The sequence below is a fragment of the Gobio gobio genome, assembly GCF_949357685.1.
Source record: "Gobio gobio genome assembly, chromosome: 11".
Lineage (NCBI taxonomy): Eukaryota > Metazoa > Chordata > Actinopteri > Cypriniformes > Gobionidae > Gobio > Gobio gobio.
In genome coordinates this window covers 13757307-13778543 of record NC_137104.1, presented here as the reverse complement: position 1 = coordinate 13778543, position 21237 = coordinate 13757307, and the positions used below count along the sequence as shown (strand labels likewise).

The 21237-nt window shown below is 38.1% G+C and overlaps 1 protein-coding gene across 1 annotated transcript in view; it reads right to left on the bottom strand.

Moving 5' to 3' along the window:
- The window catches only part of csmd2 (CUB and Sushi multiple domains 2), a gene marked incomplete at both ends in the record, with an annotated part of 367659 nt that overhangs the window by 109140 nt on the left and 237282 nt on the right, over positions 1 to 21237 (bottom strand). The window contains 12 exon segments of the mRNA XM_079829996.1: positions 4143 to 4334; positions 4582 to 4738; positions 4832 to 5001; positions 6046 to 6234; positions 6323 to 6538; positions 8165 to 8281; positions 8583 to 8771; positions 10275 to 10462; positions 12313 to 12451; positions 13448 to 13642; positions 14991 to 15317; positions 17532 to 17714. Coding sequence (XP_079686122.1) covers positions 4143 to 4334; positions 4582 to 4738; positions 4832 to 5001; positions 6046 to 6234; positions 6323 to 6538; positions 8165 to 8281; positions 8583 to 8771; positions 10275 to 10462; positions 12313 to 12451; positions 13448 to 13642; positions 14991 to 15317; positions 17532 to 17714 — 2262 coding nt within the window.

Below are 21237 nucleotides of genomic sequence, written 5' to 3'. Positions count from 1 at the left end.
CATTACATTAACTTTTTAATAAAAGTTTGATTGAAACAAGTTTTGATTGTGTGGTAACACTTTACAATAAGGTTGTAGTAGTTAACATTAGTTAATGCATTAGTTAACATGAACTAACCACAAACAACACCTCTGTTCAGCATTAGTTAATCTTTGTTAATGTTAACAAAGATAAATAAATGGTTTATAACTGCAGTTCATTATTAGTTAATGTTAACTAATGTAGTTAACTTATGTTAACTAATGAACCTTATTGTAAAGTGTTACCGATTGTGTTGTTAGCTCGGTAAGATTATTTATTTATTTATTTTTATTTATTTTGTCTTATAAAAGGGCAGGTTGGATACTTTGAAGTAAAAACATAAGAAAATTGTAGAGAAATAAAGAATTGTAGGAAAAAAATATACAAGTACTATTACTCCAAAACAGTACTGAAGTATGGAAATCAAGTCAGTGGAGGGGCACTTCGCACATTTGTTTCAGACACACATTTCTCCATAAGTCTCCGTCAAGCAATGACACAAATTACATGGTGGCCAGTGTTTAAATTCATGTGAGATATACATGCCAACGCACACAAGTGCAATGTGTTCAAATGCACACTTCAGCCTCTCAAGCCTTGTCATACATACTGAAGGGTATAATCATAGACACAGAGAGACTTTTGATCATTTCTGTTGGTGCAGCATAGAACAAAAAATGTCAAATGCAAAAGTTGAAGAGAAAGACAAAGAAAGTGAGAGAGAGGTTTGTACTTGTTTCCCAGTACAAACATCTAAACATTCTTAAAACAAGATAAACTATTTTGCGTACAATTTTGTAAGTAATAAATATAAGATATTAGGTGTTTAAACAGAATATATCTTGAATTAAGTTTACCACAGCTGTTTTTTTTTTAAAGGATGATTAGCTATTTGTACTCAAAGACAAGACATAAATACTGATTCCATTTATTATTATAATTTTTTTTCTTTTTTTAGAGCGCTCAAATTGCACACTACTGAAAAGCTCTGAATCATAACTTTATGTCCCTTCTCCTAGAATCATAGGTTTCAAAAACTGGATCAAAATGGGAAAGAAAATCGAAAATGAAACCACACATTAAACATAATTTTATTTGTATTCTATATTATTTTATTTGTATCTCACTGTTAAAGGTCCTGTTCTTCGTGATCCCATTTTTCAAACTTTAGTTAGTGTGTAATGTTGCTGTTAGAGCATTTATAATACCTGTAAAATTATAAAGCTCAAAGTTCAATGCCAAGCGAGATATTTTATTTAACAGAAGTTCCCTTTCAAAGCCTACAGCGAACGGCTGCTTAGGACTACATCCTGGTACTTCCTGCTTTAATTACGTCAGTAGAGCAGTATGTCGACTAACCTCCGCCCACAAGAACGCGCGAAAAAGGGGGCATGGTCTTGTTGCTCCCGCGTGGAGAATAGGAAGTGTTGCGTTCGGTTGCGTTCGTATAGTTTGTTTGTTGCCATGTCGTCGAGACGTTGTTATTTTCATCCCGGAGTCAAGTCACCTTTGTTTGGCTTTCCCAGGGACGCTGTACTTAGAGATCATTGAGCGCATGCATCCCCGTTATGGTGAGAGGCGGGACCTTTCCGGTAACGTGCGCTCTGCGTGTGCTAAGCTGCTGTCCAATCACAACACGGGAACCGCTGGCCCAATCAGAACTCGTTACGTATTTCTGAAGGAGGGACTTCATAGAGCAGGGAAATCCTCAAGCCGTTTTGAGGACAGTGAAAACAGCAGTATACAGATAAGTTATTGTGTGAAAAATACTGTGTTTTTTTACACGCGAAACATGAACACATGTTATATTGCACACTGTAAACACAATCAAAGCTTCAAAAAAACACGAAAAACGGGACCTTTAAGATTTTTATATAACACGTTTATTTTATTCCTTTTTCCTTTCATCTGTCTCTCTTGCTCTTTTTCCTGCAATCTTCTCTTTTGTTATCTCATATAAATTTCTGACAAATGTTCCCATAGTGGACAGCAGAGCCATAAATCACAATGAAACAAACCCATCTTCTTTAACTCCTGAGATGACCTGCTTCGTAAGTCATAAAGCTACATTTCTTGCTCTCTCCTGCTCTCCCCTCCCCTCCCTCTTTCTCTTATTCTCACCAACTTCTCATTTCTCACTGTCCACCTTCTGTTTTCTACAGTACTAGTTAGTTTCCCAGTGTGGTGGATGAAAAATATTTGCTCATGCCTTTACAGTTCCATATCAATTTTGCCTAAAGGTCTCCATAGGCTCAGGTGTGGAAGCATTATAATTCAAAATTCAACAGCACTGCAGAAGCGGGTCAGTGATAAACTCACATTGAGCAGAACTCAGGCTGAGTTTAAGGGTGGCAGAAGATGCACACACACACATGAATAAGAATAAGAAGAAAAAAAGAGCACTCAAATTAATCGAACTCTCTCCGCTTTGGGGGTTCATATTCGCTTTGGAGAGTATCATAGAAGACCATGTGGCAGATTTAAAGTTTGTGATGAAATACTAATACAGCTAGAGGAAGAGAAATACTTGGAAACTTAAAGTTCTCCAAACTTTCTTTCCACATACATACATATATATATATATATATATATATATATATATATACACACACACACACACACACACAGAGTTTCAAGAAAAAGTATGTGAAGTGCGTGCAAAATCTGTGAAAATGTGAATAATTTTAACAAAATGAAAGAGATCCTACAAAATGTGTGATTTTTTTATTTAGTGCTGTCCTGAATAAGATATTTTACATAACTTTTTTTTTTTTACATATGATCCACAAGACAAAAAAAATAGCAGAATTTTTTAAAATGACCCCATTCAAAAGGTTATGAACCATTGATTCTTAATACTGTGTGTAGTTCCCTGGATGATTCACGGCCAGTGAATGTTTGAACCTTTTTTAATAGTTGTGTTTGAGTCCCTCAATTGTCCTCAGTGTGAAAAGATGGATCTCAAAATCATGCAGTCACAGCTGGAAAGGGTTATGCAAAAGGTGCTGGAAAACTGAAGAATCTGCAGGACCTGTCCATTGTTGGACAGTTTAACTGCTCAGGACAAACAAGGGACTCAAGAAAAACCATCACAAAACAAACAAAACAGCCATGGATCATCCAGAGAACGACACACAGTAATGAGAATCAATGGTTCATAAACTTTTGAATGGGTCATTTTAATAAATGCAGCTTTTTTTTTTGTCTTGTGGACTATATGTAAAAAAAACATTTTGTAAAATATCTTATTCAGGACAGTTTTAAATAAAAAAAAATAGCATGCATTTTGTATGATCTCTCTTATTTAGTTAAGATTCACATTTCACAGATTCTGCAAGCGGTTCACATACTTTTTCTTCCAACTGTATATGAAGAGCTCATTTTAAAAAAAAAACTATAAACGGCATGTTTAAAAACAAAAATGAACTGACTGCAGTGTTATTCTTCACATTTAGCACGTTCTGAACCCCAAACACGTTTTGTCACAAAAGCCGGTATTGTCCACTGTCAATAGCATAGCGAGTTCACGTTTTTCAGCAGGAAGACAAGCACCCTTGTTGTTTGTGAACACATGCCGATAAGTCTGTTTTAACGAATCAGGTGACAAGGCTGCTAGTCACTTAGAAAAGACGTGCTAGTTGAGGGGAGTTTCGTCAAAGCTGACTAAAAGTGGTCGAGGATTTATAATTTCGACTCCTCCAACTCTTGTAGTCGACTTGTACACCATACACATCTTACATGCTGAACGATTGGTTATCTTTATGCGTAGCGTTTGTGTGTGTGTGAGCACTTTTGATCAGTTTAATATATCTATTAATAGACTTACTGTATACTAATTGAGACTTCCTTATACAATTATTCAATATAATACAGTTGTATTGATATTATAGTCCAAATTAAATCATGTAATATAAAAAACACTGCTTGACTGAAAGGCTTTAAAAATAACTGGCTATATTCAGTTAATTGTTATTGTTGACAGATAGCATATTTATCAATTAACGAACCTAACATCTGATATGGCAGTGCACACGGTACAATTATGGTTCAGAACATCCACGCAGTAATTGGCTCTCCCGAGGAAGGCATGAATGAGTGTGAGTATTCAGTATTGTCTTACCCACACACAGTGGGAGGGGGCTGTCCCATGCTCTTCTCTCCCCTCTGAGACATGTCAAAACCTCCGGGCCCTTTAAACTGTAGCCAGGATCACAGCTATAAGACACCGTGCTGCCTGCAAAGTGACCTTTGTCCTCCCGTTTAAAGCCAAACTGAGGCACACCTGGGTCCTCACACTTCACCAACTCAAAACCTGCAAAAAAAAAAAAGAAGACAAATGTGTGTCCTTGAAAACCTCTCCTCTGGTAAATGTAATGTATAAATAATTCCTTTCAATTCCTTGAAAGGTCATTTACATTGAAGTCTCAAGTAATGTGTATATATACCATGGCTTGTCTGAATACTCAATTCTGATTGACTTGTATGTGTACATTAAAATCTATTTACGTACGTAACTGTACTGCTATGTGATGGCTGCAAGATGTCAGCGTGCTACTCACTTGTAAAGTGCAGCTCAAAACCTTTGCTGGTATTGTCATTATTACTAACGAACTCCAGCCACATGGTGCTAGACGTGCTGTTTAAAGTGACATCCATCAGCTCTGTGCCTGTGTAGGTGCCCAGCAGTCGGGCACTGTTACTGCTACCGTCATACACCTGAAAGACACATAAAACAGACACATACAGCCCTTGCAGAATTTACAAACAAACATCACACACAAGCACAAATGCACACTAAGTCACAAACACCTTGAGCATGTCATCCTCCTCCAGGCGGAAATCCCGTGCTCGGAGCTGGATGCCTTTACCGGGTTGGGTTTGGATGGAGTAGATGCACTCATGTTTGTTACCGTAATAACCAGGGTAGTTGGGAGAGAGTAAGACTCCTTGTTTTCCGGTTACAGATGATCCGCATTCAGCTGCAGAAAGGGAGGAAATAACTCAAATGACCTCTGACGAATTACCCAAGATCTCAGTGTAAACACAAACACGCATTATACACTCATGCTGGCAGACAGGGGGTATTGTGTGTTTCAGAATGAGTGCAAATCAATTTCTCCACCTAATTCTGCTCGGATATTAAACTACACAAATTGAAATTTGAATCAAAATGAAACTTTTTGACAATGACAAAGCTGCCAGGCTTGCAGGTCTGTTCTGATAAGATGTGAATGCAAATAATTAAATACAACTGACTAGGGATGCAAGGCTATAGTAATACATAACAAATAAAATATCAGCCAATAACTGCTATTGTATGCGATCGATGTGATGCATCCCAACTAGAAACATGTTTTTTCTTAATTAAAATTCACAAGAAAAAAAGTAGGTCTTGTTTGGATGACATTTTGTGGTAAAAAACACAAAAACAAAAACTGATATACCTAAAAGGCCTTAAGTGTAAAGAACCATTCGTTATTTATTTAAATGCATAAAGTGCATCACCAAAAACATAAGCATATGTTTAGAAATGAGCTGACCTAGTTTCACAAGAGTCGTAAACAAGTGTGAAGCAAGGATAAGCCAGATATTGCAGCAGAAAATACATAATACCTAATTACTTACTTCAACTGGAACGTCAAAATCATAATGTTAACAAATTGCATTCTAAATTTAGCATCTAAGCTACTCCAGCAAAAAATTAATTGAAGAAGCCTGGACTCCAATATACTTATATGCTGATATCTACCATTACATTAATGCTGATTAAGCATTAGACAGAATTTGGGGTTGGTGCGCGGTCAGTTTTTCTTTCAGATGATGAGTCATAACCTCGAGTCTGTGAATCGGGTATCCAGCAGAACTCTGAAATGGGGCTGCTTTAGCCATTTACTTTGAGAGATGAAGTTTTAGAGCACTCTGAAATGTGTGGTTGTACATAAACGCGTGTCTCTGAGCACATGAGGGGAAATATATTGTATAATTTGCAAACAAAGCAAAATGAAAAGCATGTGACCACCTACCAACACACCTTGGCAGAGGGGAACTCCACACCCGCCGACGCCCCCCTAGACACACCACCCTCGCAGGCCCCTCGAGACGGTACCCCGGAAAACAGGAGAAGATGAGCGCATCCCCCACCCCGAACTGCAGCCCTTTACGAGTGCTGAAAGGGGGGACGCCGGGATCTTCGCAAGGCTCAAGATCGTATTCTAAAAGCAACAGGAGAAGGATTGATATTTTGTAGCTTCTTCTGTTATAAATATCATGCTGTTTGAGCGACTGTACAAAGCTCTCTACCTGAGAAAGTGATGTTGAAGCCTTCATAGGACACAGAGAAGTCTGAGAGGAAACGGATCTGAGCGGTGTAGTTGCCGAAGAGTCCAGCGCTGAGAGGGGGCGGCAGCGTAGAGCCGGTCAATCTCCACAGGGGTTGAGAGAAACTACCATTTTCCGTGACTAAAAGGTGGTCGTGCGGACTCTCCAAATGAAAGGTGTGGAAGGTAAACTGGACACCTGCAGAGATTGAGAGGAGGAGAAAAACACTAGATATATTTCAACTGTTTAAGAGTTCATGAAGGCTTCCGCCACATACAGTTGCAGGAAAACATATGTCAAACCTTTGGATTTACCTGGATTTCTAGTCCTAAAAAATGTATTACAATAGACAAAATGTTCAAGCAATAATACATTTTTCAACGCTGTACTGAACACACCTTGTAAACACTGGAAAAAGCACGTCAATCCCTAGGCTAATGATTTCTCCAAAAGTTGGCCTCAGCTAACCTGTCCAATCAATGCGATGAGATTGGAGGGTTTAGTCAGAGCCGCTCTGTACCATAAAAAAGAAATGCTCAATTTTGGAAGCATTGCCTCATGCGAACCGCATCTCGAAACAAAAGAGGTCTCTGAACAGCAAAGAGGAAAGATTTTTGACTTGCATAAAGCTAGAAAAGGTGCGAAAAATATCTCTAAAAGCCTTGATGTTTATCGGTTGATGGTAAGACAAGCACAGCTTCTCTTCCTAGGAGTGGGCGTTCTTGCAAGAAGAATACTAAAGTGTAAGCTAAAGACTTAAAGAAATATCTGGAACATGCTAACATTTCAGGCAACGGGATTGTGATCAATAGAAAACACTGGAAGAAGAAACAATGCCACGTGTGTGAAGTCCACAAGAGCATGTGGATGTTCCACAGAGGACAGATCAAACCAGAGTGCTTTAGGGAAAACAAAAAAGATTTCAAAGTTAAAGTATGGTGGGCCATCATGGTTCTTGATCCCTCCTTAACCACTTGTAAATAAATGTAGAAAATGCGCCTTCTGGAGTGACCTCAAATTGACTAAAACAACTTGGCATGACCTCATGAGAGTGTGATTCATGCAGTATTTTAGTGAGAATTGAACTGAAATGAACCAGTTTTGTAAAGAGAAATGGTGCAAATTCCTCCCGACTGTTACAGAAACCTTTTGGAGGAGGTTGCATCTGCCAAAAGATAAAACGGTTATTAAATCCAAACTTTTTCCATCTTGCACTGTTTACGATGTGTGTTCAATAAAGACATATTAGTGTTTGTGTGTCATTTTAATAATTTGTTACACTTATTTAGCACTTTCTGGGTACTCAAAGTGCTTTACATTTAGAAGGGGGGAATATCCTCAACCACCACCAATGTGCAGATGATGCGACGGGAGCCATATTGCGCCAGAACGCCCACCACAGACCAAGTTATTAGTGGAGAGGAGAAAGAGTGAGGAAGCCAATCAGTATATATGAGGATGATTAGATCCCATGATGGACAGAGAATAGGCAAATTTGGCCAGGATGCCGGGGTTACACCCCTACTCTTTTTTTTTGCCGAAGGATATCCTGGGATGACCACAGAGGGGCAAGGGGCAAGACCTCGGTTTAACGTCTCGGACGGTGCTTGTTACAGTATAGTGTCCCCATCACTACTCTGGGGCGTTAGGGCCCAGCAACCTAGTTTTCCAAGGAGGTCTCCCATCCAGGTCTTTACCAGGCTCAACCCTGCTTAGCTTAAGTGGGAAACCAGTCCTGGGCTACAGGGTGATATGTCTGCTGGCTTAGTAGACTGTGTGTCTTTTGCTGTCAAAGAAAGAACCATCTTCAAAAAGCGATCTCACCTTTACCATGTGAAGTCTCAATCATCCAGGTACAGTTGAGGTTATGGGGGTAGAAGTCAGGAAACCCAGGGGACAGAATAGTGCCGCTGTTACCCTGAATATACCCTCCACATAGTGCTAGAGGAAAGAGAAAAAGATAAAGACTATTTGTCAAAAAACTGAACTCAATCTTGCTAAAACAAACGTTACAGGAAGTGTCCTTCCGAAGGACATCAACATATGGAGGCAAATTATTCCTATCATTACCCAAGGGGAAAAATCAATAATGGCCTTAGATTTTCAAAGCCTAGTGGAATAGGAGAAGGGAGCGGAAAGGGTAGCTTCAAACCGTAAAGGCCCTTCCAGTCTGGGAGCGATATCGCCGCTTGAATAAATGACCTGTACCTTAATGTGTCCTTTAGTAAAGAGTGGACCGTACCATCACAGCTAGGCAGGGGACGACTCCACTGGAAGTTGGGTTCACACTCGAGGGGCTCGTGGTCACTGAGAGTGTATCCTGCTTCGCAACTAAACGTCACCAATGCTCCCACGTAAAAATCATTCCCATGGCGCTGACCGTTGACTGGGATTCCAGGATCAACGCAATGGTCCGACTGGAGTTGCAAGGCTTCAAAGGAGAACAGACAAAAATGAATGTGAAAAACAACCCATGATGATTCACCCAGGTGGATTTTCATGGCAGAAAGTTTATCCTAAATGCATTATAAACTACTACTAATATACAAATTAAAGTGTTACTATTTGGACTTGTTTGGGACTATTTGTGTTAGTGGACCAAAAGAGAAAAAATTATAAATCGGCCAATAAAATCCAAATAAAAATAATCTCTATAAAATTATTCAGTATTAACTTCTATGAATTTAGCATTTATTTAGTGATAATGTCCTCTTACATTTATGCATTTATCCGACCAATACGCTTATGTGCAATAAGAGTTATTGGTTAATATTCTGTAATTTATCAGAAATATATCGGCCAGTAATTGCACATGGTAATTTCCCTTATTTTTACATTTAGATTATATATTTGCTATCATTTAAAGCTCACCTAATGTTTAAAAACACTAATTTATTAACACTTAAATATAATCTTACCAGATCTCAAAATCCATTTTTCATGTTGTACATTATAATGTTGTGATGTCAAAATTCACATTTAAAATGTTATTTTTGGACAAAATAGAATAGCATTTTAATATGGTCCATTTATTTGTTATCAGCCATTACATAAATAATTATCAGCTTCATCGATACTGGCCAGACTTTAAGCCACCAAAAGGTGAATGTAATTGTTCTGCTTATTCGGATCATTCAAAAGTCACCAACACTTTCTGCTTGAGTTGATGTACTCAATAATTTAAGATGAACTGAGATTTATAGAGAAACAAGAAGAAAAGGTTACAAACATGAGTCATACCAGCATGTTCCAGTTCACAACGCTGTGACGGAGCTAATTCTGCAGTCTCGTGTGTATGTACTCGTGTACAGTGTAATGTTGCATGTGTCATGTGTTTGTGCATGACTGAAATCATCTCACAGCATAATCACCAACCTATTATATCATAATTACAGGACTTGATTAAAATCGCTGCATAGTAAAGAGCATGTGGCTATTATTTATAATGATGTCTTCATTGCTGCTGGCATTCACAGGTATATGTGCTATCAGATCCTTGTAATTGCAGCCATGAAATGCACTGAAGAGAAGATAATATCAAGCTTTATCTAACTAGTATGCTTGGACTAAATTCTCAGCATTGTAAAACACTTTGAACAAATTACACTTATCACGTTTTAGTTTAATTGATAGTTTTGTGATATTCTACAGTAGTGCCATGTGCATTTTTTTTGTGTGTTAAAGAGTACTAGATAACATTGTATAATTATACAATAATTATTGACTAAGCTGTTTTTTATAGCCCTTAAACCTGAAAGAGAGGTAGAACTTTTGAGCCATGGGTTTTTGTAATTGTAGCCGTTTCGATTTAAGTTTAAAGGTGGTAAACGTTACTTGAACAGACTTTAAATTACAAATGTGTTACAAAATTCCTGAAATTCATGGCATGGCTGTTTTCAGATCAAAAGATTAACACAATAGTAGACCATCATACTCTCATATCGGATGCGGAAGCCGATGTCGGAGTGGCTCTTGTCGGTGGTGAAGAGCAGGTAGAGGAAGTTTGAGGTGCTGATGAGGAACTGCGGGACCTGTGTACCCTGGTAACTGCCAATCAGAGGGGAAGAAGGATAGCGTCCGTCCCGTACCTCGAGAACATCATAGTTAACCTCAGTCCGAAATCTGTTGATCAGAACAGTGCTATGCATCAGCATGACAGCTTCACCACAAAGGGAGACTACATGGATTCATCACAGTCCTACTCGCTTGTGTTCCTGCAGGATATCACATATTGTAGCTAGAATAGAGACAATACATCATTCAAACTGAAAACCCAGCTCACTCTAAAGTAGCATGTGTTGTTTGAGTTTTCAGCAGGTGCGGCCCACTAAAGCCCTGCTGCTTTCTGTACTCACAGCCAGACAGAAAACATCAGCTCTCCCGCCAGCCTCACCTCTGAAACATTTTCTCAACAACAATTGACAGAAGATGCAAACACACACACACACGCACACACATACACACACACATTGGGTTTCCATGTTTCATGGGGACATTCCATAGACGTAATAGTTTTTATACTGAACAAACTGTACTTTCTATCCCCCTACACTACCCCTACCCCTAAACTTACCCATCAAATAACTTTCTTCTATTTTAGATTTTCACAAAAAGATCATTCTGTATGATTTATAAGCATGAGGACCAAAAAAGTAAAAAAAAGTCCCCCCAAAGTAAAAAAAAATCCTGTATTACTAGACTTGTGAGGACATTTGGTGCCCATAACGTAGGGAATACAAGGACCACACACACACACACACACATGTTTGTTTTTGTGAAATGTGAGGACATTCCATAGGCGTAATGGTTTTTATACCGTACAAACCGTATTTTCTATCCCCTTACACTGACCCTGCCCCTAAACCTAGCCCTCACAGGAGACTGTGCAGTTCACTTTCTGTGAAAAAAAACTTGTTCTGTGTGATTTATAAGCATTTTGAAAAGTGAGGACATGGGGAACGTCCTCATATTTCACCCTCTTTTTGTAATACCTATGTCATACCCATGTCATTATACACATTTGTGTCCTGATATTTCACAAAAACATGCCCACACACACACACACACACACACGTTTTCATGTTTTATGGGGACTTGCCATCTACATAATGACTTTTATACTGTACAAACTATGTATATTCTATTCTATTTTCAAAATTGTCTGATTTATAAGCTGTTTTCCTTATGGGGACCAAAAAATGTCCCCACAAGGACAAGGATTTTAGATATTGCCATCTTTGCGGGGACATTTTGTCCTCATAACGTAGGGTTTACCTGGACCACACACATACACACACACGTCTGGTTTACTATCTTTATAGCGACTCTCCATAGATGTCATGGTTTTTATACTGTACAAACTGTATTGTATATTATTTTCCCCTACACTAACCCTACCCATCACACAAAACTTTCTGCATTTTTACATAAAAAAATAAAATAAAAAAACTCATTCTGTATGATTTATAAGCTTGTTTCCTCATGGGGAACCTCAATTTAGGTTCCCACGGTGACATGAGTCCCCATGAGTCTGTGTGCATTCAGGTTGAAGTTCACACCGGGATAGAAAAACATGTACACACACACACACAGACACAGACACACAGACACACACACACACACATAAATGAAGATGACACAGGAACCCAAAAAAAACAAAAAAACAATTTGATGCCCACGGTTTATTTAATTAAATGTTCAACAAGCACGTATGACTCTGGATGAAGTCATTCCATATAGGGAGAGGTAAAATATACTAATATTGATTTTGAATGAATCCCTGTGATAGTCAGGAAATTGAATAGCCGGATCCTCTTATTCCAAGTCTATAAGTGATAGATATGCAGTGCCATAGTGACCTATTTATGAAATGATGATAACCAATAGAATGAAAGATAGGAGGGGAAATGAAACAGGGAGGCTTAAGAAAAACATGACAGTTCAGAAAAGAGAAAGAGAAGTCTTGTACATACTTGTCAAAGATGATTTTAATAGGATATCCTGGCAGGGCCTCGATGATCCACTCACAATTGAGGGCCTCTTTATAAAGCTCAGGCCAGCCCGGGGACAGAATGATGCCGCTAGAAGCCTTCAGGTTTCCACCACATGGAGCTAAAGAACAAAAGACGACACATAGAGAACGATTTAGAATTGTTACTTTATTGCTAAATTGCTAAAAGCATTTTTTTCTGTGATTTTCACATAACTGTAAACCACAGGAATCCAAACAGATGGAATGAAACCAAAAGAAAAGAGCAATAAAAGCTAAAAAACAAAAGAGAAAACTAAGGATGAGAGGGAAAGGTTGCTTACACAAAAACAGTTTCCTGCTAGAAACTTTAATTAAGTTTAGAAAATTCTAACCTGCAAAAATGGCTAAATTTTACTACTTGACTTAATTCAAAGACCAAACATTTAAAATCTGCAGGTTTGCAGTGTTGGAAAGTGGAGTTTTAAATGTGCTATTGTCATTTTTCATACATTTAAACGGAAGCCCTATAGAGTGACATCACATTTTGTTCTTTGTGGTGTATTGTATGACCTCATCTTTATCTGCAACATATTCTATTCCTTCTATCCCTAATACATTATCTATTTAACCCAGAAGATTCAAAAGGACAAATAAACTTGTTAGGCTTAGTGATAGCAGATAAGTCTGGATAATCAAATAATTAAAACTGAAAAGTCATTGAGTGTTTTTCCCAAAATGCAAAATCTGGATGCAGAATGTGTTCAATGCAAAGCGGATGATCTCATCTCTTGACTCAGTGTACTGAAGGACATCTATAAAAGGCATTTCTTGACAAATGTCATGAAATGATTTGTAGCATACAGCAGTGTATATCATTAAATGAGAGGAAGTGTTTTTTGTTCGTCTAAGAATCCAGACAGTCAATACTTGAGCACATACCGAAAATAAAGATTACACGCTTTTGTTCCACTGACATTTTAGGTGGTCTCTAAATGTTCTTTATGAAAAAACAACTTGAATAAACTTCCGAAGGGTTCAGTAAAGTGCTTTTTGAAGTTGAAGTACAACATTTTGTTTTCGTTAAAAGCAGACTTGTGAATTATGAAATGCGCATATTTATTAGAAAGGGGACAGACCTTCACAACGTGGCACAGCATTGTCCCAAACAACATTTCCATCTTTGAGAATGCAGGAGACAGTCTGAGATCCGTGGGTCTTCATGAACCCCTCCTCACACAGGAAAGAGATGGAGCTGCCAAGCTGTAGACTCTCACCAAAGCGCTTTCCGTTTACTGGAACGCCAGGGTCGGGACATTCATTGTGCCGAAACGCTGCAGGGAGGGGGGAAACAATGAAATACATAAGAGAACGGCACGCTTACTTTGACCTAAATGGGCAAAAAGCTGGGCACAGCAACGACAGCACTTTCTTTGTAGTATTTGAGAACATTTAAGGTATAGTCTTTTTGTTTAATCCCCATCCAGTGCCTGTTCACATTTTGTTAAAAACTGTTCGTTTTCACGAATGGACAACTTTTACAAGGTCCCGTATAAATTAAAGGAGGAGTTCTCAATATGCCCACTGAACTGAACACTTTGCGGCTTATCGTTTCAGCTGTATAACTACACTAATTCATTTTAGTTAGAACAAAATATTGATTTATGTGCCTCCCCAAGTTTCTTGCTTCAGTGGGAAGCTTGGAGCTACTCAGTACCCATCGATAGGACTTCACAGAAGATGTATTATCAGCAGACAAAATCTCTCCAGCAAATCTGTTCATTCCAGCGTGACTCTAACACCACCAAGGTCAAGGGTTCGATTCCTGGGATCAAGAAAAAAGACAAAATGTATCCTTTTGGATAAAAGCGTCTGCCAAACACATCCCAGTGTCATCAACTGACACTGTCATAGACACTATCACCTTGAAAATCTAACAAGCAAACGTATTACTGCTCTTATTGTTTCCAGTCAGGCAATGGGCATGCATTTCTTCGTGATAAACCCGTTGACTCAACAAGGATCTCAAACCATGATTGCGAGTGTAATCCATCACCATCATGTGCCAACAAGCCCTTCAATGGAGTTTGTCATCTCCTTAATTAACATGAATAATTGAAGCATCCCTCCCACTCCCCCAAAAACACGGCACATGGGGAGTCAAACCATGTGGGATAACCTCCCGACAGCTTCAATTAACAGTGGCTTTATTTAATTATATATGTGTTTGGAAATACATTCTAATTAAATCTGTGGATCTTGTTCTTCCTCACATGGATACTCAAGCATCTATCAACCCCGCTGCCATACGCTATGCCCCGTGAATAGTGATTACTGAAGGACGACAGATATTCACAGTTGCAATACACAGACAATTCTCCCAAGAGGGGAAATAAAACTTTCTTAATTCATCTCATAAAACAAAACAACTTCTGAACTCTTTTAGCTTCCAGACACTTTTTAAAATGTAGTGCATGCAACCACTGACAAAACATCTAAACGCTATTGTTATCTATTATACATCTTAAAATGATTTTTTTGGTATCCAACTACAATGTGATGTAAGACTTAAACAAGTATGAACAGGGTTGCCCAAAATAACTTGAATAATTGATTTATTTTTACCTCAAGAAAAAAGAAAGAAAGAAGTCATGAATATAGAGCTGTCTTTTAAAAACCTACTGGTGAAAGTGATGTTGAAGCCACGGTCTGTATACGTATGATCAGTCAGAAATTCCAGTCGGGCCACGTGGCCACTGGTAGTGATGGGTGATGGCAGCACATCTCCAGAAAAGGTGCCAAGAATTGGCGACTCTGCCTTGCCGCCGTCTTTAATGGACAGGAAGTCAAATTGTTTCTCCATGCTCAGGTCGTTGAAGGCTAAGTTGATGCGGCTCTCGGGTTTGGCGATGATCAGCCACACACAGTGCATGTTGTTGCCGTACTCTTGAGGGTAGTTGGGTGATAGCAGGACCCCAGATGGAGTTGTGAAGTTGAAAAAACATGAAACTGAGAAAGGGACAAAGAGATAAAACAAGCAACTGTTAAACACAGGTGGCGTTGTGCGTCAAGCTGCGAGGAGAACTGGAGATTAAAACTGCCACTGAAGCTAAAATCAATTCACAATGCATAGGGAGGTCATTTGTTGTTGCTTAAACAATGCAGCAAGAGACAGGAGAGGAAAAATTACAGCTTGGAGGATGTGCATGTTGCGATAGTAGGATCTTTAAAGAGAACTTCTAGATGCAAGACCCCTCAAGACCTTGAGAACAGACATTTTATGAAATGTTCACTCTTGTTTTTTTGTTACTAGTTTCTCCTAAAAGTGATTTGCTCAATTTGATGTTAACATAATTGCAAGTTAATGTGCCAAGACAACCATATGTAAGCCATTTGTATGTAAACTCTGTCTGTTGGAGCATCCTGGGTAACCTGAGACAGCAACATTGGCTCAACCAATGGCGAGTGTTTGGGATGCGAAGTAAAGGCTGTATGTACCGCTACGCGTGGGTTGCTTTTTTTTCCCCATGTCTTTCAAATTTTCTATAATGAAATGGCCAGTAAAATAAAGGCTTTTTAATAATTTGAAGAAGAGTGCCATGGATTTTCTTTTTTCCACATTCATTTGAATTCCCAACCCCAAAGAGCACCTTCAAACATCTCATTGAACTCCCTGAGCACCCTGGACTTTATTGCCTTTCCTAAACACTTGCCGTGTTCGAAATCGCCCCCTTTACCCTTATTCACTATTTCCTACATTACTCCATGAATATAGTTCACTTGAAGGAGTGAATGAAAACGAGTGAGTGAATTCAGACACTGTCTGAGAGCGCCGGAAAGGCTGCTGCTTTTGCATAGTTTCTGCTTGATGTTTAATAATTATTTGAAACATAACTGGCAGCTCCAGTAGTAATGAAAAGATTTATCTTGATATTACGCTGGACCAGCGCAGTTTGGAAAATGGATGGATGATTGATTCAGCTGCTGGCGAGACGCAGGAATTCATTCAGTGTGCAACTCACAGTGCATTATGGGTATTCTCTAGCTGTTGAGCGTACATCAGTTGACCACTCGTTATTGTGGTGCATTGTGATATTGAATGAGTGCACTCAATAACGTCCACTATGGTTTCGGACACAACAAATGGCTGTCCCCTCAAACAGGGGCAATTTCGGACTGTTGGAGCATGGCTCAACCAATGGCATGACGTGTTTGGGGTGGGACTCTGTTTGTCTGACCAAATGGAAGACTACACTCAAATCTCCTTTATATAAACAGGGCCTACCTTCATGAAGAACTACAGTGTTCTTCTTACTCATGTAGCCCGCAAAGCGCACCAAGCGAGGGGATAAAATAATAGCAAATAGAATAAATATTAGGTGCAAGACACCCTTGTGTGATCATGCCTATTGCAGAAGATAATGACTAAAGATGTTGCAGAGAAAGAGAGTGTTTATCTGCTGGGATTATTCGCAGACATTAACTCATTTTCAGGGTTTGGGACAAAGCTGAGAGGGCAATAAGCATCGCTAAATAGCCATGGGGAGAATGAAAATGAGCTCAGTGGTGGACTGAAGACGGATCGTTACGGTTCCACCTCATATGAATGACTTTGCAGTCTGAGCTAATAATAATGTCATAAAATAGCAGAAACTAAGTTGTGAGTCAACTGCATTTCCATTGATGTAATAAGATGGTAGCCATTATCATGACAAATGACTACAGTCTGAGGCAAATTGATGGTATACAAGAATCCAAAAATTAGAGAAAGAACAATAATATCAAAACAAGTTGGACAAGCATTAACTGCCAAACAACATTGTGCACTGTGACACTCAATTCAAGCATTTAAATGCCACAAACAACTCTCATTTTCTTCAAACAAGAACATCAGCTGCCTGCATTTTTACAAATAATTTACCTCCTTCTCAAATTAGCTTTCTTCAGTTCAGTTTAATCCGCTAACTTCATTATAAGACCCCGATACAGTAAATAAAGCAAGTAAATGCAATAAATGAACTGTCACTTTGGCTTAAACTTGAATTATAGTTGATTTAATGGCTCAGCCACTGAGAGGAAGCTTCGGCAGGGACATACTGTACTAAAGACCCTGCTATTAGATTCACTTTCTGATGTGCTCAGACAGTAATAACGGTGCACCATCCTCCCAAGTGTGATCATGTGGGTGTGGAATGTATTTTTTGGGTAAGGTTTGTCACTTACACACACAGCTTGGCTTCTTGGCTGACCACTGATTATTTTTCTGGCAGGTAATGTTCTTTTTTCCCACCAGCTCAAAGGCTGGAAGGCACTCAAAATATAGTTTATCTCCATGTCGGAAGCCTGTGCCTTCCCTCTTGCCATAGGCTGGAATTCCAGGGTCTCCACACCCACCCTGGTCAATTTCTGGAAGAAAAAAAAAAAAGACATAGCTTATACCTTGGGACAGGATTCCTTTTTTGCAAAATTTAGTTTCCATCAAGGTATGGAATGGGAAAGAAAGGTCACTTGTAAGGTTAATGTCTCTGTATCCCAGGATGACCATTTATAGGACTTGCTCATACTGACAAATTTAGTCATTTATTGATCAAATTACTCTCTTATCTCTCTTCACAGTACACTGTAGACATACAAAAATGGAAAATATACCGGTAGTTTTCTGCCAGGACATTATCCAGTAATCTTATGTACATTTCCGTTAACCCTTAAAACACAAACGAATGCAATGTGAAATTCAAAATACAGGTAAAACACCTGTAAAAAAACGATACGCAAAATTCCTTCATATTTATACAATACATTGTGCCCTATTTTTACTGACTTTTTTACAGTGTAAATCATCTCTCTACACAGCATACACAAATATTTGGTTAAAAAAAACTCTCTCTCCTAATCTTGGATTTTTTTTTTTTTTACTTAATGTATATATCATCAAAAATACAATAAAAACAGTAATATTGTGAAATATTATTGCACTTTAAAACTACAACTACTGTTTTCTAAATTCACATATTTTTGTATCAGAATGTATTCTTGTGATGGCAAAACTTTTCATTATTACTCCAGTCTTCAGTCACATGATCCTTCAGATATCCTTCTAATATGTTGCTCAAGAAACGTATTATTATTATCAAAGTTGAAAAATTGTGCTGCTTACTATTTTTATTTTGGAAACTGTGATACTTTTTCAGGAATTTTTAATAAATACAAAGTTCAAAAGAACAGCATGAATTTAAAATATAAATATTTTGTAACATTTTGATAAATGTAATATGTCCTTGCTGAATTGAAGTATTAATTTATTTGAAACATAAATAACTGACCCCATATATACTGTTCAAACATTTTTTTTTAACTATTCAGCGAGGACACACACTTGCATGCTGTATATAAGCCACACCATCTGACAGCAAAGCATATTCATGCAAACTACCTTCGCTGCTGCCCCAATGGCATCTGCGAATGGCTTGCTCGCCTAATGAATTGTCTTTTTTTCACTCTGTTCCCTTATACCCTCACCTGTCTCAATATGTCAGGGCTCATTTAGAATCACAAGGCCAGAGCGAAAGAAAGACGCCACTACAGAGAGGGAGACAGAGAAAGTGCTACAGGCGAACAAGAGATGTCGTGAGATACCTATAGACAGAACTTTTTTCACATTTCTGATTATGGAAAACTGGATTTCTGCTGATTTGACGTAGATATGGTACAATATGTTAAATGGAGCTGAGAGTACTATAGCTTTTTGGTAGCTTAAAGAATAACCATTAGCAAAAATATAAACCATGGGAAATATCTCAAAGGCACCCTTGACTTTAGAGTTTGCTGTAAGCATGTTAATAATCTATAACTCTAGTTAATGCTTTAATGAAAATTAAAATGCATAACACATGTAAATATTTGATTAAAAGGATTAGTTCACTTTAAAAAGAAAATTATCCTATGATTTACTCACCCTCAAGCCACATTCAACTTACGGAAAAAGTGGCACAACGTATGATGTCGACGTAGTGTAAGCGTTTTGAACTGCAAGATGTGTAACACTTTCTGTGTAAGTTGAATATGGAAGGCGGTTCGCCGGAAGCTAGATATTTTACTTTATAAAGTTTTAAATATGGATATTTTTCTTCCAAAAACCCATCAGTTGGCTTCAGAAGGCCTTTATTAACCCCCAGGAGCTGTGTCGAGCACGCTTATGATGGATGGATGCACTTTTTTGAGCTTCAAACTCGTGGGCCCCGTTCACTGCCATTATAAAGCTTGGAAGAGCCAGGATATTTATTAATATAACTCTGTGTTCGTCTGAAAGAAGAAAGTCATATACACCTAGGATAGCTTGAGGGTGAGAAAATCATGAGGTAATTTTCATTTCATAAGCATGACACTGATGCCTACACTCTTAGAAGAAAAGGTTCTATGTAGAATCTTAAAGGGCTCTCAGGCGCTTCAGATATCATGGGATCATTTTAAGGATTTTGTTTTAATGAATTGTGTTTTAATTGTAAGTAAATTATATTAATTAAGTAAACATACTTTATCTCTAGACTAAATCTTAATAACCTGTATTATACTGAAACATATATATTAAGACATTTCTCCTTTTTTGCATAAAGGGTTTTTTTTAGAGTCAAGAACCCTATGATTCTATAATAGAACCCCATTGGAACCTTTTTTTGTGTAGGTCAGAGATGATATTGTATAAACAGAGATAAAATGTACAGTATATTCATATGTGCCTTAATGCCTTCCCACCTCCACATGCTTTTTGAAAAGGCAATATTTGTCCGATTTCAGAAACGTGACAGGTCTCCACCTGGACAGAATCTCAATCCTGTATCTTGGGAATTACACCCCGGGTTTACTTCTGGCCATATAACCCAGTACAGGATTGTGTGAGAAAGTGTCTCCTGAGCTGACAAATGTTATGCAGCAAGTCATCCCTGTGGGAATGTTTGTATGCGTGATTCCTTAAGTGTACCATGCTAACACTTTGTTACAGCTGTCTTCTGCTTGGTGACAAACAAACTGTCTCTGAGAGCTGACATGTGCACTTTCATAAGGGGAGGAATTTGTTATTTACCCATTTCAAATTTCCTATGATTTATTCATCTGTCACTTTGACTTTTTTTTTTTAATTCTGAGAACACAGATGGAAGTCATTGACTTCCTAATGAAGGATTACTAATAACACAGGAAAGCACGAGTGCAAATAAATCCATTCATCTTTACACATCATACAAGTTAAGAATTCATTTTTCCCAGCATGCACCTGGTGTCGCCAAATAGGCTATGCTCCTTATGTACTCAGCCACATCTCAGTGTGTATAAAAATTGAAATCCTCAAAATGCAGTCCAGAAACATTTACAAACATTTAACATTTTTATGGCAGATATGCGATTGTAAAAAAATTAACCATAACAGGGCGTTTGTCATGAGTTATGATGCTCTGTTCAGTGTGTCAAAGACGCTCAGATGTACATTAGCCTCAGAGCAAGGTAACATGCTGACATGCCTGCATATGTTTTATGATTGACCAGCAAACCCTGGCATAATCTAACTTCTTTACAAACTGTTGTCAGGAAGATGAGGCAAGCATTCCTTCCATTGTCAGCTATTTCATATTGGTATGTATAATATAGTCTATATAAACACACTGGACATGCAACAGTGCTGGAACCACACAAATAATTCAGATTCTGAATCAAAACATCTAATCAAAACTAAACTGAAAATATGCATTCATTAAAAACTTTCCTCTCACTTGATATCATATATACATATATTTTGGCACCAACTGATAGAATAAGTAATAACATCAATGTTCAATAACATAGAAATAAAAAAAACAATATATTAACTTTTACTAAAAAATTTATATATTTATTCAGCAAGGACACCTTATATTAATCAAAAGTGTACAGTAAAACA